At 35.1% G+C, this 22,446-nt stretch overlaps 1 protein-coding gene across 2 annotated transcripts in view; it reads right to left on the minus strand.

The window, feature by feature from the left end:
- Positions 1-22,446, minus strand: part of Uggt1 (UDP-glucose glycoprotein glucosyltransferase 1) — a 115,522-nt gene that overhangs the window by 62,552 nt on the left and 30,524 nt on the right. For both annotated transcript variants that reach the window (XM_076866898.2, XM_076866897.2), the window contains exons 11-17: positions 21,400-21,460; positions 17,652-17,743; positions 16,134-16,284; positions 13,892-14,011; positions 11,996-12,081; positions 7,455-7,590; positions 5,114-5,245 (exon numbers count right to left, since the gene is read on the minus strand). In XM_076866898.2, the coding sequence (XP_076723013.2) occupies positions 5,114-5,245; positions 7,455-7,590; positions 11,996-12,081; positions 13,892-14,011; positions 16,134-16,284; positions 17,652-17,743; positions 21,400-21,460 (778 nt within the window). The remainder of the gene's footprint in view (positions 1-5,113; positions 5,246-7,454; positions 7,591-11,995; positions 12,082-13,891; positions 14,012-16,133; positions 16,285-17,651; positions 17,744-21,399; positions 21,461-22,446) is intronic.

Raw genomic sequence — 22,446 nt, forward strand, 5'->3', positions numbered from 1 at the left:
TAAAGCAAAATAAAAAACCTCACATTATAATTCCAAGAGATAATAATAAATAAGTAACATGGATCTTATATAGAAAGGTATTGGAGCCATAGTCAGGAATGGAAGGAGGCAATTTAACTAATTTACTTTCCTTTTTCACCACTTGTATATAGTTTATAATACAAATAACAAAACAACCCAGTTAGCAAAGTAGGATTTAAGCATGACAAGTGAGATTTTTCTATAAACAGATCACTGGAAATGTTACTGATAAATTATTAACAAACATTAATTACTGTCAAAATCTTGTAACGAGCCACTCACAAATGACAAATGAGATTAATAAGGGCTCATGGTTATATATTGTCAAAAGTAAAATGTTTGCATGTACAAGTTAAAACTTCTCCTAATGGCTTTGAAAAGATATAAATATACAACTAATCAGAAAAAAAAAATCTGTTCAGCTAAAAAGTTCTACTTAAATTGCATTGTCTACTTATCACACACAAAAGATATTATTACTTCAGATCTGTTAACAAAAGGCACAGATATATTCATAAGTACAATTATATAGGCTAAAAGCAGTCATTTTTTCCTAAAACTAATTATTTCAGAAGAACCTGTTCGTGTGTTCATGTGTGTATGTGTGTGTAGGTAAAGCTCTTACTTTTTAAAAATTCTTATTAATCATTAGATTCTTAGGACTTCTGAGATCTTCTCAACATCCTTGCTTTGAGAGAACTTTACCTAAATAGTTAGGAAACTAAGCAGCTTAAATCTGTTGATATAGATGAGGAAAATGGCCAAGTCTGGGAAAGTACTTAAGAGCCTAGTCTGTGATATTCTCTTCAGATCTTTAGCAGAAGCAAGATTTAAACACAAGTAAAAATAACCTTTCTCCCAATTTTTCTCCTCTATTCAAAAATTTTCAAGCAAATACTTTTCTCTTTTTAATGTGATGTTAGAGATTAAATACAGGACCTCATATACTCTACATGTACACCCCAACCCCAAAGCAAATACTTTTGATAAAGCAGTCATCGGAAATTTAAAAGAAAAAAAAAAAGCCACTTGTACTTTTTCTTCAATAGGTGAAGAGAAAATAAAAGTTAAACATTTCTAAGTGTTATGAATGAGAAAATTCCATAAATTCTCTCAAATTTTTGATATTCCCAAAGTGATCCCACTTTTCCTTTACTTCACTTACTCTTTTTCTACAGAATATTATTTCTGCTGTTTTTGTATCAATATGGAAAAAAATTATTAGATTTTATTGTTTCATTTTGAAAAAAAAAAAAACAGAAAAGGGGCTGGAGGTGTAATTGGGCAGCAGAATGCTTGCCTAGCACGCTGGAGGCACTGGGTTCAATTCTCGGTACCCAAGGGAGGAAAAAAAAAAAAAAAAAGACAGAAAAGTAAGTGACAAGGTTGCCATCCTCAGGCTACTCTGAGACCTCATTTACCAGTGCTTCCAAGAGACCTTCAGGCTTCCTCTTGTCCCAAAGTGATAGAACTGCCCTTTTCTGCACTGGGCCTTCACAAACAAGGAACAAACACTCAGAACATCACCATCATCAAAAAAATACTGTTCTCATCTGTTTGTCTCTTCCAATGAAGCTGTGTGAATCCCCCCAAAATAGGAACCACATTATATTATCAGGGCTGATAGCAGGAGGTTGCCCAGTATTATTACTGTTTTAGAATTCAAACTTTATTCCTTACTCCAAAACAGTTCTGAAATTTCTCTAGTTATGATCTTGTGTCTTGTTCTTGCTAAATAGTATTTTGTGCAATCCCTCTAAAACTTGAATCACCTTTTAGTAGCATATCTCCTAACAAATCTCAATTAACTAAATTACCTGATTAATAAACATTTGCTACTATTGTATGGGGAGGTGGTCCTCTTAGAGCCTTGGATCCCCAGCAGCTTTGCAGAACACTTAAGTATTAACTTCATTTAAGGAAACTCACAGACCATTAATGGACAGAATATGAATCAATTTGATTTTGGCATTCAAATTCTAGCACTTTGGGAGAGCACAAAGTTTTTGATGATCATGGCCTACCATAATAATGCACTTAAAAATTTGAGTTTAAATTACCTCATCAAGGTTTATATTCTCTCCAAAAGTTTCAAGTCTCACCTACATCAAAGTTCTGCACTGAACTCTCTCACCAAAGAAAAAAATTAAAGAACTAAAGTTCACTAATATTTTATGTCCGTTCCTCTGATTTCTCTTCAATTTCCTTAGCCTTTAAAGTCTCTTTTTTAAAAACATTTTTTGAATTTTTCTTAGTTATTTTGTTTATTTACTTTTATGTGGTTCTGAGAATCGAACCCAGTGCCTCACATATGCAAGGCAAGCAAGCGCGCTGCCAGCGAGCCACAACTCCAGCCCTATGGTTTTTAATATCACCAATGTTCCTTTAGACTAAGGCCAGAGAAAGAGTGTCTCCCAAAAAAATATATGATTTGTGGCCATGAGTATTCATTGGTAGAGAAGCATAAATTTGAGATCTAAATTTAGAATTAGGTCTTTGGTTATGTCCTGCAAAAAGTTGAATAAACAATAAGAAAATGAGGGTGAGGTACTAAAAAAAAATTGAGTTTAGATTATACCCAAGATGCTTAAATCACTTACCTTCTGTGACCAGGATTTGAAGGAATAACATACAACTATGTAATTGGAACCTATGTCTATACTGCATATTTTACCAAAACTCTTTTTATGCATATTATTTCATTTGATCCTCAAATAATCCCATGAAGTAAGTAGGGAAAATATCAGATTCACTTCAGAGATTATGAAATTACAATTCAGAGAGGTATAGTGACTTACCTAGTTATAACATTCCCACTAAGAGACAGAAAACTTTAAGGTTCAGGGATCTTTTCTCTAAGTCATTCCCTCAATTCTTGGGTCCAGAAGATAAGTGATAAAAACACATCAAAACTAAGTACTGGGGCTAGGGTTGTGGCTCAGTGGTAGAGCACTGACCTAGCACATTTGAGGTGCTGGGTTTGATCCTCAGCACCACATAAAAATAAACAAATAAAATAAAGGTATTGTGTCCAACTACAACTATTAAAAAAAAAGTACCATGTGCAGGCTGAATACGTAGTAATAAAGCTGTATTATGGGATTTTTTTTTTGGTGTGTGTGTGTGTGTGTGTGTGTGTGTGTGTGTTTTCTCTCTCTCTCTGAATAGATAGAACACTGTCATGAGATAATTCTAAGGAGATGGAAGACTACATGTTCTCTAAAATTACATATCAACATTGATAATGCTCTGGAGCACTTATGGGATATAACATTAGTGATTTGCAAAATTTACTTACTAAGTTGTGACAAGCACTTATTTTAAATCAAAGAACATCAAGTAGAATACATCACAATGCATCCCATACAGTAACAGTAAACACTGTCTTACTCAAAACACTAACACTAGTGAAGAACTCTCTAGAAGGCCCATGCTTAGTAACCATTAGTTGTTTCTGTTCCCAAATCAACTATTTCATTAGTGAAATAACACAATTTAATGCTACATAAACCAATAAATGAGTACAGAAAGAAAGGGTTGTTCTACCTACAAACTGAATGACTGGAAAACTCAAAAAGATAAGGATAAAACTAACTGAGGCTAAACTGAGTATGGGTCAGACAAGTTAAAATGCTTGGAAAGAAGATTATAAAAATCTAGAAGGATTCTGTGCGCAAATGAAAAAAAAAATAGAAATAATTCATTGAGTGTGGTTCATAAAGGAATGATAGCTCAAAGAAATCAAAGGATTTGTTCTTCATTGAAAAAAAGGAAAAAAGTTGGTAAAAATTTTATCCTTTTTTTAATTTATTTTTTTATTAGTTCTAATCAGTTATACATGACAATAGAAAGCTATGGAGCAGAATTTTTCACTTCTCAGCCGTACAAGACATAAAGTCACACCACTCGTGCAATGATGTCCATCTCATTCCACTATCTTTCCTACCCTCTTGCTTCCTCCCCACCTCATATATTTTAAATTAAAATATTTCAGGAATGTATTTTGATTTCTTGCCTTAACATACATTTTCAATAAGCTGACCAAATTATTCCTGCTTATAATAGGTAAAGGTCATTTATTGTATTTAATGTCTCATAAGAAAAATAATTATCTTTAAATTTAAAAATTTTAAATTCCCTTATGATATCCTTACTACTGCTTTGTCACTCCTGTTTATCACATTTCTTAATATATTACCATCTCCAGTCCAAACAATTAAAGCCAATATGATATATATTATAAGTTGTATACCATCTCCCAGCTGGACATTTCGAAGTTTTTGTCTAGAACATACTTCATGCAAGCACTACTACTAAATTATAAAAAGTATTTATTCTGCAATTTAATAGTTAATATGCAAGTTAAAATCAGTGATAGCTTCACAAAACTGAAATATAAACTACTTTTTCAAACACTAAAAAGTGATCTGGTTTCTAGGGGTTTTTTATTTTAAATTTTTTGCACATTTTTAATTGATGCATTATAGTTGTACATATTAATGGATTTGCTGTTACATATTCCTACATGCACAGAATATAATGACATAATTTGGCCAATATCACTCCCCAGCATTACCACCCTTCCTACCCGTCTCCCACACCATTGTCTCTTCCTTCTACAGATCTCCCTTTGAATTTTTTGGAGATCCAACCCCATTTTTGTTTTTCTTTTTCCTCTCTAGCTTCTGCATATATGAAAGGAAAACATACAACACTTAACCTTCTCAGTTTGACTTATTTCACTTAACATGATGGTCTCTAGTTCCATCCATTTTCCTGCAAATGCCATCATTTCAATTTTATTTATAACTGAATAAAATTCCACTGTATATATATACCACATTTCTAATTTTTTAAAAGCTAGACAGTCAAGTGTTGTGTGCCTGCAGTATCTGACTTAGGAGGATCTTGAGTTTGAGGCCAACCAGGACAACATGGTGAGGCCATGGCTCAAAAAAAAAACCCAAAAGCTATTAAATTTTTAAATGTTAAGTACTGAACACTTCAACTACATTCCCACCGTTAACAACCCTCCCCAAAAGAAGACAGTACAATATTGCAGTTAAATGAGATGTATCAAAGAATTTATTACCTTCCGATTCTGATCGTAAGCAGAATCAATTCCCAAAATGCTATTCACTTCCACATATGGATATTTCTTCTCCAGGACACTGACCACATGTTCAACTTTTACTTTTTCTCCAGTTCTCACCTTGTTATAGATCTGAACAAAGAAACCAACAGGTAACCACACTTTTAAACCCAAATTTCAAAATGTTCATTATGAAAGATTTCTGAATGTAGAAAAAAAACCATTTTTCTTAAGAGGTCAAATTGGAACACAGTAGGAATTCTCCCTTTTCTAAATACTTCATTAAAATGCCTTCCTAGGTGAGAAACTAAATAATTTTGAAATGGCACAAAAAAAGTTTAAATTTAAAAAGTTAAGTGCTCCAATAAATTCATAATCACATTAAGTTCCAAATGCAAAATTCATTAAGGAAAATTCGAACACTTATAAGTAATCACTGAGATGAGGATGCATTTCCATGATGTTTAGGGTAAAAAAAGGTAGAAATTATATATGGCTAAATCCCTGTGTTTAAAAAGCAGATAAAGCTGGGCGATGTGGTGCACGCCTATACCCCAGGGGGCTGAGGCAGGCATATGGTGAGTTCAAAGCCAGCCCCAGACAAGACAAGCAAGTCAGTGAGACCCTGTCTCTAAATAAAATACAAAATAGGGCTGGGACTATGGCTCAGTGGTCGAGTGCCCTGAGTTTAATCCCCAGTACTGGAAAAAAAAAAAAAAAAGCAGATAAAAAATAAATAGCAAATTGTGTCTATATGTGTACAGATCAACATCTAAAAGGCTGGAAGGCAACCCTTTAATGATACCTACTTCTAAAGAGGATCAGAGAAGGGAAAGGGGTGAGACTGAGAAATTTTAAGCTGATACAAATATTATTTGAAATTTTTAATAATAAACATGTATTATTTTTATAATAAAAATTAAACAAAAAAATAAAATTTGTATTATCCTTTCCTTAACATGCCTATCCAGGAAGGTAGGGGAGAGGGGCTTTGAAAAGCAGACTTTTAAAACAATTTGTTATTCTTAGTGGCCTCTTTTTCTATTTCATTCTCCACAACCCAACTGCTATCTTCCTCAGAGAAGACAAGCAAGTCAGTGAGACCCTGTCTCTAAATAAAATACAAAATAGGAGATATCTGGAAATAACAGAGCAGCTTATCAACTAGAATCCCAGTTACTCCCTTTGCCCTGCATGAGATCAATCTCCACATTGCAGCAGAATTGAGTTTTTAAATCTGCCTGCCATGTTCCACACACCACAGCTGCCTACACTACACAGGCCCTGAGGAATAGCTCCCCCTTCCACTTTGCTCTCATAATCCCCAGCTCACACTAACAACTTGGAATCACCATGTCTGACTTGCAACTGCTTAACTGATTACCACTTTTCCTCCTAGACTCTGCTGGGACAACTTCCCAGTCCACAAAAACGCCCAAGACCTTCCCAGCTGGAACAAAGGCCCTGTGCTACAAAGCCAGCTATGTTCTCCACACTGTAGAACACTCTCTCTGTGTATCTGTCCTCCAGGAAGCTGTAATGTCATTGAAGACAAGGGTGAAGTCTTATGTCTTTGTATTTGTCACAGCTAGTACCAGGCCTGGCACATGCTGGGTCTTCAATAAATGTTTGCCAAAAAGTAAGTGAACATTCTAATGAACAAAAAATGTCTCAAATGAAACTCAAAACAATAAATATAATAACATGCAGACTAACATCAGGTATTTGGATAGAAGTGGTGAGATTAAATGCTTTAATGTATTATTTAAGGTTATCATTAATCTGAAAACAAAAGAACTGTTACTTACAAAGTTGTTTATATTCAAAAATTTTTAAAAAAGAAATAACAAGAAAACAGTGAATTCTGATTGAACTTGTATAAGTAAATCCTTTGACTATACATACAAGTCAGAGCATTTCAGATTTTCCAACAAACATAGAAAAACAAGACTAGGATCAATAAGAATTTTATGAGTTACATGTTATGCTAAATCCTAATTTTAAAAAATCATGACAGTCTTAAAGAAAAAAAGTAAACATTTTTTTAAACAAGTAGGGACTATCATATTTGATAGAAGATATTAACCAGTGATTTCAAAGCACAAAAGGGCAGATGACTAAGATGCTCTGGCAGGGCTCCTAAAGAATCTCATCTTGGATGAAATCTTAGCAATCTATTATTGATGTTAGCAAATCAATATAGTAAAAGCAATCCCTGAAATACAAAACACATAGTTTATGTGAATAATTTACAGAAAAACAAAATCCTTCTTACCACATTTTATGCTTTACACCAAGTTAAATCTTAAAAAACTATATGTCATTTTGAACAAAAACATACATGTGTCAGAGTTTGAAAGGCATGATAATCATCCACTTCTTGGACAACGTAATTATATGCTCTAAGAACAGCCACTCCGGCATCTTGCATCCCATCAACATCTTCAGAGTCATTAACCACAAATACAAAACCAATTCTAGAGGGGAAAGAAGAAGAAACATCTCAAAGAATGAAAACCAGCTGAAAAGAACAGCATCCCATCCTGAGGTACTGCAGATAACATAAGAATACAATTACTAAGTGAAAAGCACAGTTCACACCCCACTCTAACCCAGTTGACAGAGGCAGTCACACTTCACATACAAAATAAGAGTAGGTTCTTGTAGGCTTTTCTAATGTAAAAGCAAGCTGTTTCTAATACAGAGATTCAGTTACTGACATGAAGGGAATTACTTACTTAGTTCTAGATGGAAATTTTATTCTGCTTTTAAACAAAAAATTGGAGAAATGAAAGCTTTTGGACACTAAAAATAAACAAGGATAGCTTCTGAGATTTAACACAAGCAACATCAGAAATATAGATAAAGGAAAATATGATAAAAATTTATAATTGTCCTATAACAAAAAGCCACAACCAAGGTTAAGTTTATTACATTTTAAAATAAAGGCATAAACCACAAGAAAAATGCTATTATGCATCTACAGATGGGATTAGGAAAGATACTAGAATGAATCAGATGTAACCTTCCTATGTTCATACATGAATACACAACCAGTGTAACTCCACATCATGTACAATCACAAGAATGGGAAGTTATACGCCACTGCATATATAATATGTCAAAATACATTCTATTTGTCATATATAACTAAAAAGAACAAATAAAAATAAAATTAAATTTTAAAAAATTAAAAACTTTTGCTTTATAAAAAGCAGAAGGAAAAGCCACAGGCTGGCAGAAAATCTTAGCAAAATACCCATTTGATAAAGGACTGGTAGCTAAAATATAAAAACAACTCTGAAAACAACATTAGGAAAACAATCAAATTTTATAATGGGCAAATGATCTATACAGACACTTTACCAAAAAAGATATTCGGAACATCCTATGTCATTGCAGAATTATAAGTTAGAACAATAATGATATATTACTACACGACTATTAGAATGGCCAAACACAAAAACACTGACAATACGAAATACTGGCATGGAGTGGAACAACAGGAACTCTCATTCACTGCCAGTAGAAATGCAAAATAATGCAGCTACTTTATAAGACAACTAAGCATACACTTTTTGTTTATTTGTTGTTGCTGTTTTATTTCCTCACTCCTGTCCTTTTCTTCTCTCCTTGGCCCCATCCTAAAGTAATATCCACGAAGGGAGCCTCTAGCATAGCAATCCCTACATTTCCCATCAAATATCTCTTTAATTCTAATGAAGCATTTTAATGGAGGAACGCTGGTGCCTCGTTGGGAGCAAAATAAATGTTAACAGTGGCCACAGTATTGTTTCTGTGATCTCTGTATAGGTTTCAGAGCAGAGAGTCAACTAGGGGCTAGTTTTAGAACCCTTGAGAGTGAGGTTGGCAATAAAAGAGGAAAAAGGTTGTAGGTGGGATAAAGCATCCCAGAAGAGTTTTATGTGACTGGAGACCAACAGAGACACCAGCCCTTTGATTTGAGTTGTACAGGCACTTGAATAAATAGTGAATTCTGGCTAACTGCTTTTACCTAAAGTCATCTCAGGCACTAAATGGAAGATTTGAAACAAGGAACACTAATATTTATCTGCATATTAACAAATTAAAATGAGCCAAAAATGTTCTCTTCCTCTGGAAAATACATAATACATTCATACAAACTAAGTACCTGCCCACAGAAATGATTTTACCAGATGCCCTTTTAATATTAAGGTTAATAACATCGGTGTTCTTTAGTACTCATGTGGAATTAAATCATGATTTGCCTTGGATAAGTGGATTTGTGCTCATTTTCCAATCAAATAAGATAGAAGACTTGAATACCGAGATCAAAGCTACATATACCAAAAAACCCACTTGGATTTGGTGCATGAGGGATGTTGCATAGGGACAAATGGCCACAACAAGTTGTATCTCTGATGGTATACAAAGTGGTGATGAGTCAGCCTTGATGATAAACAATGAGAGGGCACAAAATTAAGCATATGCTTATCACACAATCCAGAAATTTTGCTTGGTATTTAGCCAATGTTAGCAATGTTATCTGTGTCCACACAAATACCTGCATACAGATGTTTTCAGAAGCTTTATTCATAATTGCCCAAATTTGGAAGCACAAAGATGTCCTTCAACAGGTGAACAGATAAACTGTGATATATCCATAAAAGGGATTAAAAGACATGAAATTATCAACCCACAAAGAAATGGAGGCCAGGCACAGTGGAGCATGCCTGTAATCCCAATGGCTCAGGAGGTTAAGGCAGGAGGATTGCAAGTTCAAAGCCAGCCTCAGCAACTCAGCAAGACTCTGTCTCTAAGTAAAATATATAAAAAAGGGCTGGGGATGTAGCTCAGTGGATTCAAACCCAGGCATCAAAAAAAAAAAAAAAAGCTACCGAAGAATCTTCAATGCAAGGAAACTCATTCAAAAAAGACTATATACTATATACTGCATGACTGAAACTATATGCCATTCTATAAAAGGCGAAACTATGAAGACTGTTAAAAGATAATAGTTGCCAAGGCTCTGGGGATAATGGAGGAAGAAACAAACAGGTGGAGCACAGTAGATTTTTAGGGCAGTGACTTGAACTCATATGATACTATAATACAGATACTTGACATTCCAAATTTGTCCTTTATCAAAACCCCTTAGCATATACCACACAAACAGTAAAACTTAATAGAAGCTTTGGAGTTCAGTTAATATTAGTGTACCAATATTAATTAATTAATCAACATAGTTCTGAAAAAGCAATCTATTAATTTTAGAATAGAGGGGTTACAGCTTAAAAATAGAGGAAAATATAAAGTTATACATCAAATTGTTAAAATTGATTAGCTCCTGATGGATGTTTATGTGGACAGAGATAGAAAGATTTTTTAGTTGAAAACTGTCTTTTTTTTTTTTTAATCCCACTTCTAATTGAAATCATGAAAAGCAGCCTAATATTGTTATGTAAGCAAACATATGAGCTAACACCAAGTTAGAGCAGCAGAACCTTATCACCTCCTTATAACTAATTCCTCATTCCTGAGTTTCCAATTGAGTACAGGATTTAAAGGTTTTTTTGTTAGCTTGGCCAGGAATTATCTTCTGGGCCCTTCCTCCACAGATATCAGGAGGGAGTCTGAAAACCTGTAGGCACCTCTCCCCTGCCAAAACCTTAGTGCAGGAGCACATTCACCCACACCAAGAACAAAAGTAAAGCCTGCCTGATCAGGTCTCCCCCAAAACTGATCACAACACACTTTTCTGTTGCCTCAGAGTCTGGTGTCTTATTCTTATCTACCTTTGTCAACTGAAGATCACAGTCCTTTTTCCTGTCCCTCAGTACAATCAATAAATATTTCATCAGTGCCCACTGTGTACCATGAGTCCACTTCCATATTCTTAGATGTCCCTTTTAATCAAAATATAACTCTGGTGGTGATTCAGTACTTTATTCCTCCATCGTACCAAGTACATTCGCATTTTATATGAAATGTTTTACAGAACTAAAAATCTCTGCTTTTTTAGCATTTGAAATTCTGTTTTCTTCAAAGTCTCTCTGAAAAACAACTTCTTCCACAGATTGAGATATCTGAGCATGCCAAACTTCTCAGTCTATTGTTTGTGTTCCTGAATTCTAAAGCACTTATAGCTAGTATGATATAATCTAGCACCTGATCTTCTAGAAGTCTTAAGTGTTTAAAAATACACTTGAAGATTTCTTCCAAGAAGGTAGGAATATAGCTTTTAAAACATCCACAACCGTTTGGTGTTGGACACAAAACACATGCTAATCCTTGCTGGCTAAACAGTGCTTTCCATTTTTATTTTCTTGATTTTCTAAGAATACAAATTTCATCAACATGTAAAATTATCAGAAGCATTCAGAATAAAAGTAAAAATATCTTAACACTTAAATGTAAAACCTTAAACATTTTTTGTTCTTGAAAAAAAACTAGAAATTTGGAAAATTTGGCAATGTGACTGAAATAAATGTGTCTGTCTACACTATAAAAGGCTGTGTTACATTTTGTAACATTTAGTCCCTGATGGTCTGACAGCAACTATGGCATAGCTCTATATGTTTGCCGAAAGTGGAAATTGGCTTTGTGATGTGGTCACTCACCTAGGAAAACTCTCCTGCACTGGAAAGCAAGCTGAAACCACGAACTATTTTTAAATAGGTATTTATTAATAATTCAATGGTGGTAAGCTCCTATTCATTGAGAATCAAATTCTGAGCCCCAAAAGATACTGGCTTCAATTCCAAGTAGAAGGTAAAATTGCCATTAATGATCCTCACTATTAATTATCCTACAATTCAGTAGGACCCAGATTTATACTTTGGAATGACAAACAAAACCTCAGCTAAATTAGAGAGATTATCAAATCAATACTAGTGTTACCTTAATGGTATATGATTACTGAGGAACATTTCAGCTGTGTTAATCAACTCTGCTGTGGTCTCATGTGCAGGATCAACTATGATAACCTGTAGGGGGAGGGTAAGGAAAAGAACCCATGAAATGACATTTATTCAAATGTTCCTGGGCCAATAGAAATTAGTCATCTTACATGAAGTCAAGATTTTTGTATCTACTACTGAACCACATAAAAGAGGAATTAAGACAACCAGCAGCTGTGTCCATCTTTGTCAAAGAATGTGGTTAGTAAAGAGCGAAGATTTCCTCATGGATTTCTACTGGTAACATGGGAACAGTGTTCTAGACAGCTGACAGCTATTCTTCTACTATATCAAACCAAAAATGTTGTATCAATGCTCTCACCCTAGAAAATGGAGAGTCCTTCTTTGTATGTTTATTTCTAAAGATATCTCTCTCTCTCTCTCTCTCTCTCTCTCTCTCTCTCTCTCTCTCTCTCTCTCTCTCCCCTTGTTGTTTGTTTGGTTGTTTTTTGTTGTTTGTGATGGGGTCTTTCTAGCTGCCCAAGCTGATCTCAAGTGATCCTCTTGCCTAAATTTCCACAGCAGCTGGGCATGCCCCGCCACATCAGCTTAGAATCTCTGAATTAAGAATTTGTTTAGGGGCTGGGGATGTGGCTCAAGCGGTAGCGCGCTCGCCTGGCATGCGTGCGGCCCGGGTTTGATCCTCAGCACCACATGCAAAGATGTTGTGTCAGTCGAGAACTAAGATAAATAAATATTAAAAGATTCTCTCTCTCTTTTTCTCTCATCTCTCTCTCTTTAAAAAAAAAAAAAAGAATTTGTTTAGAACTCAAGTCTTAGACCACAATAACAGCTATTGCATAAACATTGAGCACTTAGGTGCTAAGCAACTTACACATACTCTATTATTTAATAAAGTTCTTTCTCCATAAAAAAGGAAGAACAAAATTTTGGAAGGAAAAATATAGTTTAAAGAGTGAGAAAAGTACAACAGACAGTTTCCCCAAAGGCTCTAAAGAAGCCCACTCTAGCACCAACTGGCCCCACTTTCAATGAAAAAAATGAAATGGATGAAGAGGACCAGCTAAGTACCCTCTAGCTCAATTTCTCTAAAGCAGTGAAATGAGGAACAATAAGTAGAAGCTGATGAAAGGACCTATTTAAGGGATTACACTGAATCACTAAATTTAAGAAATTAATATACTTAAAAAAAAAAAAAAAGGCAGTAGGGTGTGATGGCACACACCTATAATCCTGGTGCACTCAGGACGCTGAGGCAGAAGGATTGTAAGTTTAAGGCCAGCCTGGTCAACTTAACAAGACCCTGTTTCAAAATAAAATAAAAGGGGCTGGGTGTGTAGCTCAGTTATTGAGCAACCCTGGGTTCAATTGAAAGTACTGCCAGAAAAAAGAAAAAAAAAAAAAAAAGACATTAAAGAAAACCAGTAGTAATATGCATCTTCTAAGTGAAAAGGAGAACTGTCTTAAAACTTAAATTGCTATGAACCTAAAACTGCTCTTAAAAAAATAGTGTTAACTAAACCAGAGGCTGGAGCTGGAGCTCAATGGCAGAATGTATGCCATTGAGGTCTGGTTCAATCTCCATCACTGCAAAAACAAATACAAACAAAAAACTAAAATGATGTAGCCTAAATCTAAAGCTTTGTGTTACACATGCGGAGCATTTCCCCACATACTGATACAGGCTGCAATGCTGATGTAGCATCTTAGCACAATAAAAGATCCATACATTCCAAAGCCCTTTCTGTTTGAACAAGAAGTTGAACTGGTGATGGTAGTAGTTGTGGGGAAGCAACTAGTAAAGGACAAAAAGATAGGAAGAGGGGAAGGGAGAAACAGAGTTCACAGGCAAACAATAAGTAGAAGTTTCATTTACCATGTTATGCAAGTTTTTCCTAATCTGCCGAATAACACCAGGAAAGGTAGGTCGAAGCAACTCCTGTAGACTAGAAGGCCATGAATTATATCTGCCATCAGCCTCCAGGTTGTTGACCCACTAGAAAAAAATAACACAACATGGCACATATATTTTAGTCACTAGTTACTAAAATTGCAGTTAAGACTTTATTTTGAGAAGAATTACACGGAACAAGACCCTTTTCAAAGACATAAGAATCAAGTAGAAAAATAAGTGCCTAAAAGACAAGCCATAGAATAAATAAAATTATTTCAGCCAATAAAAACAATAAAGGGCTAGAGTCATGAAATACCAGTAAAAAAAAAGAGGCAAGCAATTCAAAGGAAATGTGTCAAGAATATGAAAGAAATTTACAGAAGAAATCCAAATGGCAATAAATACAAGGAAAGCATATACCCTCAATTGTAATCTGGGAAATATAAACTAAAACAACAATGAAATTTCATTCATTAAACTGAAAACAAATTCAAAGTCTGTCAATGTCCAAGAACAGGCAAAAATGTACAGCAGTATGAACTCTCACCCAATGCTAACGTCTGGAACATTCACTTTAGAGAAACAGACCTAATAAAGCTGAAGACTTGATTCATACCCTACCCCAGATCTAGGTTATCTACCCCAAAGACATTTCACATGCACATGCTCAAGGGAAAAAGCACAAAAAGAGCCATTAAAGTACTGTTTCAATAGTAAAGTTAGAAATGACTTAATGTCCATAAAGAAAACAATGAACAAACAGTATGTATCTATGTACCTATCATTTCTTTAAAAAGAGTAGGGGTGAAGGAATTATGTGTTTATTTCCTTATTCATGGATGCATAGATTATTTCTGGAAGGATGTAAGTTAAATGCTGATCCTTGCTGACTCTGAGGATAAAACTGATGGCTGGATAATGATTTGCACTACATAAAGCTTTTATATTTTAAAACTAAAAATGTATAAAAGATTTTCTTTAAAAAAGTAAAACATAAAATATGATATAAAAAACTATGTATCAATATCAACCTACAAGTCTTGAAAAAACTTGCTTAAAAAAGGAAGCTGATGAAGGACAATGATAGGGGAATAGACTATCCAAATATTTAAAATATTTAATAGGAAATAACATAATAAAATAAGGGACAGGGGAATGCATATCAACTACAGAGAATAATTACTTTCATGGAGGAAACTAGTGAAACTGGGAAGGGAAATACTAAAATATTTTTTCCCAGAGATTTGACACAAAATGATTATTTAGAAAGTATATAGATGGCTCATATAGTTGTTAACCCCTTTATTAACAAATATGTCATATTTATGTTATTCTCTTTACTCATAATATAAGTAAAACATTTTAATCATAAAAACAAATGCCATAACAGTATTCATGAAAATACATAACAATTTTTCTATCAAAATTCCTAGGGTGCTAAGATGTACTAGCCATATGAGGTCTACTCCAATCTTATTATTACCATGACCACCTACAGTGACACTACTCCCCACATTCTTTCTTAAAGGTGACAAAGGCTCAGAGAGATCACATAGTAGGTAATAAAGTACTAGAAAGGAAGGTTATTAACATCATACTTTTTTTTTTTTTAGTTTTTTTAATTTGTTCTAATTATACATGACAGTAGAGTACACTTTGATACATCATACATAAATGGAGTATAATTTCTCATTCTTCTGGTTGTACATGATGTAGAATTACACCAGTCATATAGTCATATATGTACATAGGGAAATAATGTCTGATCCATTCTACTATCCTTCATACTCCCATAGTCCCTCCCCTCCCTTCACTCCCTTCTACCTAATCTAAAGTAACTCTATTCTTCCCTAGCCCTGCCCCCCCTCCAAAATTGTGAATTATTTAGCAGTTTTAAATCACACACATTGCCACAAAATCTCATAGGACTGTATGTAGCTGATAAAACACAAACTAGACTCTCCTTCCTGAGAGGTGCTCAGCTGAATCCTAGGGATACAATGTAGACAGAGATCATTATCAACCAAAGCAGATAGCAACCCTATCATTGTCCTTCATCAGCTTCCTTTTTTAAGCAAGTTTTGTTCCACATAAACAGTTGCAAATCCATGATGGCAACACAAAAGATGGTGGGAATAGCTGAACTCTCAAAAAAGACAAATTAGAAAGCTATAATTAAGATGCCTGACTAGAATGCCCCTTGATACCTCAAAGGAATACTCACTGAAATAGCAGAACTCCTGATGTCTACAGCATAGTCGGCCTCAGAAGGCTGGATGTTCAGCTTCAAAATATTATGCAGAGCGATGCCTTCTATTCCCAATCTGTGCAGACCCTCCATTACCCGGGCTTCATTCCTCAATACATCAAACAAACTAGGGGGAAAAATAAATTTAAAATGCAAACCTAGGTATTTAGTAAGAAAAATTTAGATCCTTGCTGTGGGGGGGTGGAAAAAGAAAAGAAGATTCATCAGGTCAAACTCAGTGCCAAATTAAACTGAGAAACTCAACAAGGGAACTTTTCCCCTTGTTTTATCCCATCAAAGTGTGCAGGACAGGAGGGGTAGAACATGCTTCTTGGCTCCTATTTATTTACACTTCTCAGTGTATAAATAGATTATCTCTAAGTATAAATACAATTTGAGGATGAAATAACTCTAAATCTACACTACACTGCATGTTTTTAAAAATAGTACACTAGCCTCCCTGCATTATTTCTAACAACTGCATGTGAGTCTACAATTATCTCAAAATAAAGTTTAAAAAAACACCACAAAGATACTAAATTTATATATCTTTAATGTTTATATCAATATTAATTGACACAGGCATGTATACACATACACACACACACACAAACACACACACACACACACACACACACACAAAATGACCACAGAAAAAAGTCTGGAGAATTGCTGGGGAAGAAGAAAGGGAGTTGGATGAAATAAGATGGGATGAAACTTTACTTCATAGTTCCCTTATCTCTGTATTATTTTGCATTGGTTTTAATGAGCAAGTACACCATTTTAATATACGAAAAAGGACTGTATATGTTTTTAATAAACCATTCAATAAAAACACATGGACAATTTTTTTAAAGTATTCACATCTATTTAACTGACTTATCACTAGCTCCATAATGCAATAAATAGGCATAAATGTTTAACTAAAATAACTAATATGAAAATATTTTATTGTGTAAACTACTTCTGAAGTATTAACAATTACTTTTATTTTTGCAATTAGGAAGCCAGTGACAACTGTCTTGATTTTAATTCCAAGGAAAAAATCTGAATTCTACCTGACTATCCACTCCCCTCCCACCAAAATCATGAAGATAATGTGGGGCTAAATAGTTTTAAACTACATTTTAAGAATAACAAAAAAGTAGGTTTTCAAATAATAATGCCTTCAGAGACAGCATTCGCACTATTCCAAAAGCAAGAGGTCTTTTCTGATGCTATCCTTAACAGGTAAACTTCAGCTCTAAAAGGGTATCCTTGAAAAACACTGAGTCCTTGAACATGCATTGGGTTACAAGATGGCACTAGATCACAATGTCCACCCCAGGGACAGCATGGGTCGACCTCCACACCCTTGGGGTTGGGGAGTACAGCCTGGTAAATTGTCTTTGCCTCATGCCACAGTAAGAAGGGACAACAATCTGAACACATCACAAGGAGCTACATACACATTATAAAAACTTGCAAAATGAGAAAAAAAAATATCATCTGTACCTGAATATATCCTGTGTATCTAAATCAATATGAAGCCCATTGATGAAGAGAGCAGAGTCTCCAGGCTGTAATCCTAAAGTTCCCTTAAAATACTGAAAGAGAAAAAGGAAATTATTACAGAATGGTGAGAGAGTGTTGAACAAACCCTTCTGCATTGCTGGGGTTTACTGTCTGTACAAATCTTGATATTCTAAGGCGGGGGTTAAGATTTCCTTCCATATACTCTCACACATCTTCTTTGAATTCAATATAATAAATGAAAGTGCTGATACATAGGACATACACCTTTCTTCCATTTCCTCCTTCCCTCATTCTAATGATGATAAGGGAAATTCTAAAACCTGTCTGAAAAAAAAAAAGTCAACAAGAAACCCAAGTTACTCAGTGGAGCACCCAAAGACTCTTACTTTTGTTCACCAGTGCCAGACAATAGTGGGCAAGCTTTCTACCCTTATCTTTTTTACATTTCTGCTATTTTCCCTATTTGTGATATCAATTAAGGCTGTGACAACAGTCAATAATAACAGCTGAACCTTCTTGATGAAGTTCAGGGATCACACCAAAAAGAGTTTCCTTCAAACCAAAGCACACCAAAAAACTAAGCTGCTGTGCTGGGGACAACAATGCCTCCTGCTGCCTAGATCTGGCCTCCATGCTGTCTTTCACCTGCCAGTCCCCAGATGCTGACGACCCTGCACTCAGGTGGCTATGCAGTCCCTGAGATTTGCCTGAGCCAATGGAAATTGCTCTGATTTCATGTTGAAGTATCTGTTAATAATGACCTTTCCATTCAATTCCTCTTTCTCTCAAAAGAAACTATTATTGGTATATTCTATACCACAGGAAACTGAGCCACATAGTGGAAACCAGAAGAAATTAGATACCAGAAGCAAAACTTAATCCCTTAGGAACCTACAGCTGGACAGGGAACCACTGAGCGCCCTTCACCCACTAATTTTCAGCAGACTAAGAAAAAATATACTTTTAAGATCTAGTGTCACATGGGAAAAGAACAAAACAATGAGGAAGCCATAGCTGTTGCTTCATGGCCATCAGGATTAAGTAGTAAGCAAGATAAGGGGATAATATTAAAATACACATATATTTCAAAATATTGGGTTGTATACCATGAATACATACTTACCAATTTAAAAAAAAGGGGGGGGGGGTAAGGGAACAATGCAGAGTTGCATCAATTGAGAATTGGCATTTCTTCCATGGGAGAGAAGAACTACACATGTCCACTTATTACGGAGTCAGAAAAACTGACTCTCAGCTGGTAAATACAGTTTATATCTGTTTCTAGATCTGGACACTAGTAACACAGGTGAGTTTACTTTGGGAAAATTAATCAAACTAAAGATTTGGGATCTGGGCACATTTTTGTATGTTTTATACTTTGGGATGCATTTTTTATGTACTTTATGTTTTAATAAAATGTTTTACTCAAAAGCAATAAGAACCCAGGAAACACCAATATAGCCTGCACAATTTAATGTTCTGTCTTCTTGGTGGGGGAAAGCCTAAGTAATATTTGATATTATTATTCTGGAAATTTGAATTAAATACTTTTGTCAATTCAGTCAATATTTGAGAAATACTTGGTTTGCTTATTTCTCAGTATTTAATTAATTAGTATCCTACACATAAAAGTTAAGAAAATTTGGTGTAAAGGCAGTGAATTGAACACTGAAAAGCCAGGAAAAGAACCTTTTTTAGTTATGAGTTCACAGAGCAAAAAGAACAGAAAAGAAAAAGGTCAACAAATTTTGGAAGCAGAAGGGAAAGGGATGAGTAATAACTGGACTAGCAATTCCAAGAAAGCTTATTGCTAGGTAGAAGGTAGGAAAAGTCAACAAGAAACCCAAGTTACTCTGTGGAGCACCCAAAGACTCAAGAATTCACAGCCCAAAGGACACATGTATAAAAGAGGCTGGCAGAAAGCCTCTTTAAGACATGGCCCTGGGCTGGGGATGTGGCTCAAGCGGTAGCACGCTAGCCTGGCATGCGTGCGGCCCGGGGTTCGATCCTCAGCACCACATACAAAGATGTTGTGTCCACCGAAAACTAAAAAATAAATATTAAAAATTCTCTCTCTCTCTCTCTTTTTAAAAAAAAAAAAAGACATGGCCCTCCTGTTGATCCCACACAGCCAGGTGACTATTGTCACTGAACCCTACACTCCAGAAAAATGGAGGCTCATGGCCTGGAAAGAGCAAAACAGAGAATCTGTGGGTTGTGAGAAATTAGATAAGCACAGGGGTCCTTGCTGAAAACGGGAGATTGAGGATGTTTCCAAATGCTCTTCCCTACCAGGTTTCTATAACCCTGGCAGCCAGACTGTACCCTCCAGGCAGAAGATTCACAAAACTTCTGGAGACTGATCAGTCTCTTTGATGAGAGTTTTCCTACAGCTGTCAAATTTTTAAATTCCAAGAGTTTTTCATGCTCTTGAATTCTTCTTTGCTGGTATTCTCATGGCTCTCTGAGGATGAAAAGAGTGCCTTTGTTTTCTTCTCTTTGCAATGCCTACTTCCTCTTCTTTTTGTTGTTTTGTTTCCACCCCCACTTCTTCCAGACAGGGCCTTGCTATGTTGTCCAGTCTCACATTGAATTTCTGGGCTCAAATGAACTTCCTGCCTCAGCCTCTCTAGTGGCTAGACTACAGTGCCCAGCTCACTTCCTCTAAAGCAGCCTGTTTGGGATGTCAGTCTCTTGTCTTTGGTATTGGAGGCTTTCCTCAGGTGTCTAGTGATAAGTGGCTAACTGCTCATATTGAAGTGCAAAGCACTAAAAATCTGATAGGCCTGGGCAGTCTCTACAAATCAGGGTACCCTAGGAAATGGCCACACCAGAACACCCTATAGTAAAAAAGTCTCATCCTTAAGGCTTCCAATCAGTTTCTTCAAATTACTAGGGTCAAAAAAAAAGGTTCCAAATAATTCCAGGAAACAAAGAGGTCTCATATAAAGGCTTCAAACTTCTCGACGACCACAATGGACATCAAAATTTCAAGAAGTAATCCTTCAAACTTCTAAATTGACTCCCAATCTAAAGCCACATACCTAGGTTAAAGGTTAAAATTGACCTCCCTTGCAACTTTCTCACATAGAAGGATATACTGCATCAAAATAAGAGAGGAAAAACAAAGAAGACATGGAATCCAAGAAAAGCGGTTAAAGGAAAGCCCCAGAATGCCTTGTACACATTTGACATAAAAAGCAACTTATCCAAATTTGAGTGATCAAAACTAGATAAAATTGCAATAGGGAAGGCTGACGAAATGGGACAAGTACCAATATGGAGAAGTAATGGCACACTAAGGGGTTGACAGTGGAAGAAAGATAAATATCATCCTTGAAATAGAAAGCTGAAAAATAAAATACCAACTTAGGCATACTAGAAATCTGAAGATAATTATCTGAAGAATCAGCTAAAAATTGAAAGTGGATGCTCTAAGAAGAGGTAAACATAGTATGAAATGCTGTTAGGGAACATGTTAGGAACTCAACAGGGTGAAACATCAGATAATGCTGTTTTTTAAACAATGTGGTAGAACCACGTGATCTTTCAAGTACATTCATATTCAATTTTGGTCAAAAACTAAAAACATAAGATAGAAATGAACAAAATAACACCATCCTTGATAAATGAAAAGTAGCAGTATTAAATGTTACTGATTAAACTCAGACTTCTTCTTCTTGAAAGGTACAATACAAAACAGTCAATATTTTCCAATGGTTAATACCTTCTGATTCTCTTCCACTTCAGTTCTAAGTTCCGAACTCACAGCTGTTTTCGTTATTGCTCTAAAGAACAAAATCATTATCAGTGCTCACAATAGGCAAATCTTCAGTTTCTATTTTTCTAATTATAAAACATATTGTTCAATAAATTACAAAAAATGAACAAAATTTTAAACCTATACAATTGATAAACATATTTCTCCTCTCATACGTGTCCAATTTTAAATCACTATATATCACCTGCCTAGCATGCACAAAGCCCTGGGTTCAATCTCCAGTACTAAAAAACAAATAAAATATAAATAAATAAAACAAAACCAAAAAAAAAAAAAAAAAAAGAAGCAAATAGCAGTACTTTAAAACAAGTGGAGTTGTTTCTAAGTTCTTACTTATATGTGTATCATGCTCCTATATATGATTTCTACTGCTCACAGACTAAAAGATAATATTAAATAACTAAGGCAGCAGATTGTGCATCCTTTTAAGCACTTATGGTGAAGGTGGAATTCTCCATCTTTATCTTCAAGTAGGATGCTAGACCAACAACACTTAAGTAAAAAACAAATTTATTTATAAAACATTTCACATCAAAAGTCAAAACACTGCAGTGACTCAAGAAAGAAGCAGGCAACCATTTATCTCAATGCTTTCTAAAAATTTGGCTTTTAAAACAATTTTAAATAATCTTAATAATAGAAAGCAATGTTAACAAAAAATCAAAATGTTATTCTTGGGCGGTAGCTCAGTGTTAGAGCACCTGGTTAGCATGCATAAGGCTCTGGGTTTGATCCTCAGCACAATCGAAAAAAAAAAAAAAAAAAACTTATTCTGTCACCATTAACAAAAGTCACTTCATCTCCCTGACTCAGTTTCTTCTTCAAGATTCGATGAGATGACACACGTACAACCCCTGAGAAAGCCATGGTCTCTGGCACACTCTAGATTAGTAACATCAGCATATGCTATACTCTGTGACTCACTCAATTCTAAAAGGCAGGTATTGTTATTCCCACTCTATCATTGAGATAGGATGTAAAGAGAAATTGTTC

This window comes from Callospermophilus lateralis, chromosome 9, assembly GCF_048772815.1.
Source record: "Callospermophilus lateralis isolate mCalLat2 chromosome 9, mCalLat2.hap1, whole genome shotgun sequence".
Taxonomy (NCBI): Eukaryota; Metazoa; Chordata; class Mammalia; order Rodentia; family Sciuridae; genus Callospermophilus; species Callospermophilus lateralis.